At 35.7% G+C, this 10,323-nt stretch overlaps 1 protein-coding gene across 4 annotated transcripts in view; it reads left to right on the top strand.

Annotated features, from left to right (window-relative positions):
* The window catches only part of LOC109542504 (tachykinin-like peptides receptor 86C), a 183,591-nt gene that overhangs the window by 53,576 nt on the left and 119,692 nt on the right, over positions 1 to 10,323 (top strand). For all 4 annotated transcript variants that reach the window (XM_048665277.1, XM_048665279.1, XM_048665276.1 and 1 more), the window contains one exon: positions 4,064 to 4,165. In XM_048665277.1, coding sequence (XP_048521234.1) covers positions 4,064 to 4,165 — 102 coding nt within the window. The remainder of the gene's footprint in view (positions 1 to 4,063; positions 4,166 to 10,323) is intronic.

Genomic DNA, 10,323 nt, shown 5'->3' with positions numbered 1-10,323 from the left:
AAAAACCAAAGTTGGTAACTACCACACGTTTATGATACACCCCGTATATTGGAAAGTAATTTTAAAATGTGGACCTTTTAAACATGAAAAACTTTCGTAGGACGTATTTTCTTGTAAAGTTCATATTTACTGAGATATCGCACTTTGACGCACTAATGAGCAACCCTGTATATACATAATGTAAGCCATCGCGCGTATGTTCAAAAAAAAATTCTAACTGAACTAATCCAAGACTAAAAAAATTAAACTGAATTGAGAAGGTTTAATCATAAAGGAATCAAAGGGTATATGAAGGGAAAAATCCATTTTGACGCGTCGTAAACACAATTAATTATAGAAATGATACAGAGAATTGAAAATAAGCCCTAATAAATTCGTTTTACATATTTTGCAACTATAAGCTGAAGAGAGATTCGTATCGTCTTAACATCAAGAATGCGATGCGTGATATAAAATAAGAAGACCGAACCCATGTTTTCTGAAATAACCGAGGTATACTCAAATATTTTTTCAATTAAATTCAAAACATATTTATTACATATTATTACAAAACAGCAATGATAACAAAATTAAATATGAAAGATTACAAAATACAGGGTGATTCAAAATTGGCGTCATTCCTCTGGAGGTATTGTCTGGAGCTGTTATAGGAGTACAGAAAAAATAGTAAAATAAATTAATTGTTATTAACAACTGAGAAATTCGCAAAAACCTATATCAGAAATACGGCAGCAATGTTTTTCAAAATAATCTGCCCAATTAACAGTGCGCAAATAACTGTGGCTTGGTAAAAAGTTTGAGCAAAATTATTTTACCTTGCCGGACGCCTCTCTAGACTGGTATTTTTTTGTGACTGTAACCCAGCACCAGCATTTTGACTTGCAAAGTAGCGTGTTAGTTGTTAGTAGTTAGTTGTAGGTAGTGAGTATCTGGAGTCGATACAGGAACGATCCATTGCTTGAAGCACAGCCCAAATTTCAATCGCACCGAAGGCTTTCGGGTAGCTTATAAAGGCAATATGGAAGAAAATATTGTACTACGTGCATTTCTCGATTAATGTGCGCACAGCTTGAATATACAGGGTTATTCAAAATTGGCGTCTTTCCTTTTAAGGGGTGATAGAGGCTCACTTGGGGAGTAAAAAATATTGAAAATTTTTTGTTCGAAAATTTCTAGAAAGTATTAACATTTAAAGATCAAATTTCAACTTCGTTATCAAGCATTATTTAGAAATTGTTCCATGTTGGTAGCTATTGTTAGTTAGTTAATTGGGAGCATATTGGAATATTTAAGCATTCAAATAGAAAAATTACGATCTTTGCTCCAAATTACGAAAATTTTTTATATCAAAAAAGTTCTCTTCTACAAATTTTTGGTGAAAAGGCACAGCGGCAATGATGTTTTTTGTCATTAACAGATAGTTCCAGGTGGATAGCCGTTGTCAATAGTAACAATAATTTGTCAAACTGCAACTTACTTTGAATTTCCTTTTACGAATTTGCGGATATGCGCTTAGTTCAGGGGAAATGCTACAGTCACATAGCAGAAGCTGAAAGAACTCACGCCAACAAAGGGCGAGGAGAGTGGTTCCAGGAAGATAGTGGACGACAATCGGTGTTCGGGTTCCAGACACAGAGAAACAAGTATTGGGCATAATCGAATCAGGGCCTTCCAGGGGCACTCAGAGCACAATAACTGACACTTTCCCAAGCATGAAATAAATACCGAGGAAGCGTTACATTCCTACCACGTTTGTACGATACACACAGCACAAGGTATTTGTATCTACAAATGAAGCACTAGTTAATTAACTGAATACGAGAAGCTGCTTGATGAGAGTGTATAATAAGGAGATTACACAGGCACTAGCTTGTTTGCAGTTAACAATTCAAATGTTTTGGTGTTGTATGGATTATTTGGGTAAACACCAAACGCCGCAGAAATCAAGGTTATGAGAACAGGTTGACATTTCGGAAGTACGTTGCGCAGTCAACGAATCTTGTTCAATTTACCGTTTATCCTTGTCTATCTAATTGGCACTGTATAATTCCATGTTTACCGGAGTTTTTAATAATTTCGAAGCAACAGGTATTTGCGCAATGTTAACTATGCAGATTAGCTTGAAAAACATTGCTGCCGTATTTCTCATATAGTTTTTTAAAAACTTCTTAGTTTTTAATATCAATTAATTTATTTTACTATTTTTCCTGTACTCCTAAAAACCGCCAGACAACATCTCCAGAGGAATGACGCCAATTTTGAATCACCCTGTAGTAACTCGTGCCCAATCCCTTACTGAAGCCAGTTTCTTCGATGGGCTGGTGAAAGTGGAACTTCTGGGTAAGGCGTAAAAGCTCGAAAGAAAACTGACAGTTCTGTAACTCTCTATATTCGCATAGTCACCGTTCTAGAGAAGCAGGAGAACCTCTCCCCCTTTCAATGAGTAGGGAACTCTGCCCTCCTCGAGACATTTGTTCGTGAGTATCAAAATGCTTGTTCTAGCATTTCGCTAGTTATTATATCCTCGACAGGCCCTTTACCGTTCCTTAGAAGACCTAGTGCTGCTCTGAGATCTGCTTTGTCGATTGACTGGAGTTCTTCGCATCCTACATTTAGAATGAGTTTCCTCGGCCTTCCCTGTTTTCCGTGGGGTTGAGCCTGATCAAAGCGGTTACGGTAAAACGGTTCGATGATTTCTGCGATAATCAGCCCTGTGCTGTATCACTCACGTTAACTTTAACGTGCATGTTATCCGTCAAACACGTTATGTGGCTCCAACTGGTGTGTTGTATCAGTAAAACGTTTATATTATAACAGGCGCACGCTATCGACGAACCTTATATGAAGAAATAGAGCTTCAGAATAACAGCATCAAATCATATGCCGCTATCGAACTTAACGTGCATCCCTCGAAGTTAACTTCGGGGAATAAATAAATCAAAGCGTAGTTTTGTTTTTTAGCTATAATTTGTTTTTAATTTAAAAGAAAAATATGTCTTTTGGTGGTCTCATAAGGTTAGCTTTATTAGAACAATTGGTAAATGGTCTTGAAAATAAACTTTATTTTTGTCCACAAACTCTACTAAATTTTCAAATTGTTTGCGGGTTGTTTTTGTGCCTCTTCTGTATATGCTCCATTGAAAGTGTTTGAGATGATAGGTCAAGAACGATAACGAACGAAATTGAAAGTGAATGCAAATCATAAACAAAGACAAGTATGGAAGTAGGTGGCCCAAATGGCCAACACGTGCACCTGTGGCGGTGGTGCATATGTTTTAGGACCTTCGATGGTTTGATGTTATCTCTCCCTCTCTTCTTATTTCTTATAAGGGCATCTCACTTTATGCATCCAATATTTTTTTCCTTTTTAACGTTTGATGGATAACTGGGTCGGAAACGCATACGTTCACTCGGAGATAGAGCACACCTCGGTTGTGTTGCTGCGTTATCGAAAATGTTATCCTGAACTGTTAAGTTGCCATTACGTGTGGCCGTTAAAAATAGCATTTATGAGACAGCACAGGGCTAATTGTCTCTATCGTTAACAACTTTTTTTGGTCGTTTTTCATTTTACGTATTGTAATTTTCCCCCTCGCCAGTCTGGAGCGCAAAACAAACTCTCATACTGTTGGTGTTCTCAATCGTTTCCTTGACCAATTTCGTTTTGTACGCTCTACCGTACTTCAATTAAGCATTGTTATTATTATTGTTAAATTTGCATTTTGCAAGTCATATAGTTGTTAGGGCTCGTATATTCACTACATTATGGATACGTTGCCTGATCATTGTTTTGTTTGTGCCTGTATTATAAGGACTAAGTCATCAGCAAATTAAATAGACCCTAAACCACTGCGGCAAGAAGGTTCAGCAGTCGGTCCATAACAAGATTCCGTTAAATGGTTTACTTTCTGAACAAAAAAATATATTTACAATTATTACTATTATTATTATCATTATTATTATTATTATTACTATCATTATTATTAATATTATTATCATCATTATTATTAATATTAATATTATTATTATCGTTATTATGCTATAATTATTTGTTTATTTCCAGAAATTGGCCGTTTGGAACATGGTACTGCACAATAAGCAATTTCATCGCAAACGCTACTGTGACAGCCAGCGTTTTTACACTCACTGGAATTTCTTGTGATAGGTAAGATATAAGGAACTGGAACAAAATATTTCTGACAAATCATAAACATATCCGAGCCCTAGTACGGTGACAATTTAAAAAATAGCAATGGGTGTATCAGAGGAACCAAAAACGGGATTAATCATGTAAGCCGTTTTCCTGCTTAGTTGGCAAAACGAAATGTATGCATCTGCTCATTTTTCTTTCACAAATGAACAATATTTGCTAAATTTCATCAGGCGTTGTTTATTAAAGACCATATTTTAGGTGTCCCACTGCACAAAAAAAATCACTTGTATTTTGTCTGGGTATTTTGATAGTAACTTTCTTCCTCTACTATCTCCCATTCCATTTACTTGAATAATTATTATCCAGCCATTGCCTATCTGAAAGTACATAATGAGGAGGTGCTGTGTTTTGAGCACTTGTATAATCTATTCGGGCTGCACCTTGTTGCTGTAACTGCCTGACAATACGACCAGGTACATTTCAGGGGAATTTGGTCGAGAACGTCGACTTCAGCTGCTTCCGCAAATAGTTTTGATCAAGAAGACGCCAAATAGATGAAGCCCGTTTCTTAAAAGTAGCAAGTAACTGTAGTATGTACTTATCTGCATATTTTTGGATAAATTATGCAGCAGCTCTTAAAAACGAAAATTCTCAAAGCCATAAATAAGTAGCATTTTTCTACGTTCAGTTTTCTATATAGGATTAAGAAAAAATGAGAGTTAGAGGGCTGGTTCGGGTTCTTTAGCTGGTCTCTGGCGCTTATATCCCTACACTAATTAAAATTTGGCATCCCGAACAAAAAGGGGTTTCATGAAGAAGAAGCATTACTTTTTTTACGCCCGAAAATAATGCTAATTTTCTAAATAAATTATAGCTCAAAAATGCTTTGTTGTGCATTTATGGGGTGTTGAAAACGCATGGAGATATTTTAACGATATTTCACAAGGATCGGATATATGGCAAAAACATAATTTAGCAAGAAAATATTTTTTTAAATTTTGTCCAGTATCATGTGTACGTACACACTACTAAATTTGCAAAAGAAGCAAAAATGGTGCCCCGCTGAATTTTTAATTATTACGATTTTTTTTTTAATTCCCGGTTTAATCCAAATACAACAGATAATAACGAGAATAACATGTTAAGTTCCTTATTGTCTGTCGGTTTCCGTTGAAGTGGACTGTAGTTAAATAAACTTTTCTTTTTGTGCGCGATACCGATTTGAACGGCACTCCCAATACCGACTTAAGCATACGATTGCACCCAACCGACGAATGAAAGCCCGATTATCGGCAAATTGCAACATATGTATTTCTGAACGTTTTTGTTCTAGCGTCTGTTTTTTACAATTATCTTAGCTACTAAAAACAATAAAACTTAAAACGAAATTCGCATTTCGCCCTCTAGACTAACTTAGGTGGTTGGCGCGATAGAGACAAATATATTTTATTTACTCATTTGCCAACATTGTCCAATATATTTATGTTACGTTAGTTATAGGTGTGGTATTCGCATTAGAAGTATTCCCGCTAGAAAGTGAGCGTTTATTCACAACGTATCTATTAACACATTTAATATTAACAAGTAGAAATGGCTGAATTCCAATTTACCCATTAATGTAACTATCTGAAATTCTTTCGACATTAACCTAACATTTATGCTAAACTCGAGGCTAACCGGCAAGTGTCGATTTTAGTCAAGTTCGAAAGTTAACTATAACATACAAGGTGATTTAAAATTAGCGTCATTCTTCTGGAGGTGTTGTCTGGCGGTGTTTTAGGAGTACAGAAAAATAGCAAAAAAAATAAATTGTTATTAAAAACTCAGAAATGTGCAAAAAAACTATAAAAACGCTAACAATGTTTTTCAAGGTAATCTGCCTAATTAATATTACGTAAATATCTGTGTTGCTTTGTCATTATTGGAAACTCTGGTAACCATGGATAAATAGAGAAAGTGACAATAAGATAGACAAGGACAAACGGTAAATTCAACAGGAATCTTTGAATAGCAGAACCTATTTCGAAACTCGTCACCTCAAATTATTAATATGTTTACAATTACAAAAACATGCATTTGAGTCTGTAACTCCAAACTAGCGTCTGTGTAATCACTCTTCTCGAGCAGCTTCTCGTATTCGGTAAATTAACTCCTGCTCAATTTATTCCGGTGTTCAGTTCATTGGTTTCAGTCCATTGGTTTTATGTGATTTTACATACGTGGTAGAAATGTAGCCGGTATTTATTGGGTGCCTGGGAAAGTGTCAGTTGTTGTGCAATGGTAGGTGTGTCCCTGAAAGGCTCTTCTGTAATCATGCCCAATACTTGGTCCTCTGTGTCTGGAACCCGAACATCTATTATCATCTACTATCTTCCTGGAACCAGTCTCCTCGCCCTTTGTTGGCGTGAGTTCTTACAGCTTCTGCTATGTTACTGTGGCATTTCCCCTGAAATAATCGTCAAAGATCGAATTTTTTCTTTTCGAATCTTTAAGTATTCCAATATGCATCCAATTAAACACGGAACACTTTCAAAATAATGCTGCTTTTTTGTGCTTTGCAAAGTTGAAATTCGGTTTTTAACTGTTAGTATCTTCCAGAAATTATCGAAAAACAAATTCAATAATTTTCTCGTATCTTCCAAGTGAGCCCCTATTACCCCTTAACAGTAATGACGCCATTTTTGAATCACCCTGTATATAACGAACGTTTGATAATGTGGAAAAAGTTTTCATACATACATACACTTCATACAAATGTTTTAATCTATTTTTGAGGAGTTGATATAAAAAAATATTTTTGATTGAAACTTGACGAGAATCTTGACATGACATTTAAACCGGTTGTAAACCAAGCCAAAATTTCCAATAAATTTATTTTATTTTTTTTATTTTTACTGAATAAAGACAAAGCTCTATGATACTTATTTCTGAGTTTTTGTCATGTCGTGCTAAAAAGTTTCCATTGGATAAATATCTAGCCTGCCGTAGGAGTATACTGAATACACATTAATATTATTTCAGTCAAACCACTTTTGCTGTATGACAACGTATTTTTCGAAAATCTCATCTTTGGTCGGACGACGTTTTCCTGGGCTGGGTGACAGGCCTTGTTTGAAAATGTTTTGATATTCAATTTTGTTTACTATGCCTTCAATAAAGTGAAACTCTCCCACCCATTCGTTTATCCCACATACATTCTCACGCTAGTTTACTTTAAAATTTAAAATATGCTTTATTCTCACAGAAAACACACTTTGAGGAAAATTTACTATTATCAGAAGCTTCATTTGTCTTCGATTTACATGCTATCGGTGATCTCCTACAGAAGCACGAAATTTGCTTTTGCCACCATCACAGTGAGTGTTTGTCGCAGTTTCAATTTCCAAGTTTAGCAAAATTTTTTCTCTCCCACTGTTAACAATGTTAATCGTGGTCAGTCAAGCTTGGACTATAATAATTCGTTATTAAAAAGCATAAGGCCATTGAGGATATTTTTCTACAGCCTTTCCTGGAATCGTATACATACCATGTTTATTACTGGTATACACTTGACAGTAATTAAGCGCAAAGTATATCTTCTACCTTACATGCATGTTTCAATCAACTTTCTTAATTAAAAAATGTACAAATAATTGCCCTTTCTCTATTTTTGAAACGAAATTAAACAACATCGTTGTAACCAGAGGTTGCAGCAGTTGCTGCAACGCGCATTTTAAACCTTTATGGTACCGAATTCTGTAATCTAAGTATTATGGTTTATAGGAACAAATGAAGGAACAAACTGGATGTACAGGGCTCAAGACCGCAAACATGCGAAGAGAAATAGAAAACGCTTACGTTCAGCAATGGTCGGTTGAGAGTTGATGAGAGTGAAATATTCCGTTTTCGTTTCTTATTAGGTTCGGTTTTAAGACGATGAAAGTCTGCAGAAGTAAAATTTGAACACCTTGCAGGCTATTCCATTGCACTTATTTTACACTTACCGGGGTATAGCTTATTCATCTAATATATAACGGATTGTAAAATAAGATAGCACTCCATCTGAATGGAAATGAAAATTTCTGTCATCAAACAGTAGGAACCCGCTTTCATACCTATGCTTTAATAACGATTGTATGATAAGTGGCTGTATCGTATTTGCTAAAAGTTGATAATATGGCTGTCTTGTCTCTCTGTAAGTTGATAGTTTGACTGGACCGTCGTATCTCCATCTTTCAGAAAATGTGAGACAGTCAGTTATTAGTATCATTATAAAATCATACAGATCCTTGCTGCATGATGGCATAAAGCTAAATTACCACTTAGTAGATGAAGCTGATGCTCATTTTGCTTTACCAGTTGGATAGTAATCAAATAAGCGATCTCTCAGATAATGCAGAAGAGGTGCAATTGAATGGCCAGCGAAGTCTCCAGGTCTGACACCTCCCGACTTTTTATGGTGTCATTTGACATCAAGTATTAACAAAGCGCTAGAAAATTAATCAAATTATTCAAGAAAGACATATTAACGTATTATCAGACGGAAAATTGCTGTCTTTGCCGAAACACTATGCCTTCTAACTTGTGAACTGATTATCAAATTTTACTTTTTACTTTTTCCTACATAATTCGATAGAAAACTTAATTTTTTTAAATTGGTTTGTTACTTGACACGGGAAATAATTTTATTTTACAGCTAAAACAATTGTAAAAGAAAGCTTACAATTTCCCTTGTGCGCTAACTAGATATATAGAAATAGATAGACCTTGTGAGATAGACAGACCTTATGATGATGATAATTTGCTTTAATAAAATTGAATGTTTCACTGCAGACAACTACATTTATAAGATTAGCTTTTCTAATAAATCTCGTATTTAAGGCTATACGCTCAAAAAATGTCAGTTGAATGTTGAGCTAACTTCAGATTTCGGCAAACGAGAAGTAGGAAATCGAAGCCTTTTGCGCCAACTACGTCGTCTCTCCATACAATTGTATCCATCTCCCGTCTCCCACTGGAGCACGCTTGCTTTGTAGCCGGCGTCTCTTTCTATCTTTTCGACTGTTAATTTATTACTTTCGGTTTCATATTTCATCCAGACTCGTATTTAGAAAATTCATCGAGTTCTGGAGCCCTGCGACGTATTTGTATGCGTAGGTATTTGCATTTAATCTTTGATTCGTTTCCGCGTGCACACAATTAGTGACGTGACATAGAGGGTGTCCCGTGATCAAAGCGGCACTAAGATAATCTTTGGCTCAGACGAAGACCATATTACGAATGTTTATTATAGAAAAAATTTTCGGTTCCTCTGTATTATTTCTTTTATTATCGGGAGAATGGTACGATAGATTTTAATGAAACTCGTTGTGAATTTGTTCCTATATAAGACTCATGTTTTGATCAAGCAGCCAGTTCATCCACTTTGCACAAGTGAGGAATTCTTGAGTCGTAGTACAAAACTTCCAGAATGTTTTCGTCCGAATCGGAAATCTTACGAAAAAAGGAAACGAGTTTTTAGAAAAATATGGCTTTGACATAAAAATAGCACAGATGTTACTGTAGATAACAAAACCACAGGAAGTTTCATTAAAATCCATCTGAGCGCTATTCCGATCTTACAAACAACTTAATTCAGGTTTTGTTAATGTGGAACGTTAATGAATGACTAAAATTGTGAGTTGGCAAGAAAACAGAAATAATTTTTTTGCTGAGCTTTATGGATACATTTACATTTTCGATGCGATAGTAAGACATTCATTCAAAGGAACATTGACTTGGCAGTCAATGATAGAAGCTGGAATACCTAGTGGCAAAGGAAGTAGATCATATGAGAAAAGCCTTGATAATCGTGACTGCTAATAGCGCATGGTCTAGAAAATAAAAAAATATATGAAAAAAAAAAATATGATACAAAATTAGCAGTAGCCGACATTAGAGTACCGAACCAAGAATAACAAACATATTCTATTTTTTTCATATTAGCCGTTTGCTACCCTACGGATATAAGCCTCCCTCTTATTTCTCACCTGGCACCAGTTTAGTCCTGCCGCTCGTCTCGAATCGCCGCTCCATCTCATCTGTGTGTCTATTCTTGACTTTGAGAGAAGGGAGTATCCCCGGGAGCATCACAGGGAGTCGCTCCTCGCTCACGATCCCTAGCGTAAAAAAATAGTATTCTTGAATGATAG

Source organism: Dendroctonus ponderosae, unplaced genomic scaffold (assembly GCF_020466585.1).
Source record: "Dendroctonus ponderosae isolate FM_Combo_2020 unplaced genomic scaffold, Dpon_F_20191213v2 Dpon_F_20191213_3, whole genome shotgun sequence".
Lineage (NCBI taxonomy): Eukaryota > Metazoa > Arthropoda > Insecta > Coleoptera > Curculionidae > Dendroctonus > Dendroctonus ponderosae.
The sequence above is the reverse complement of the archived record's forward strand: the minus strand, read 5'-3'. Positions and strand labels throughout refer to the sequence as shown.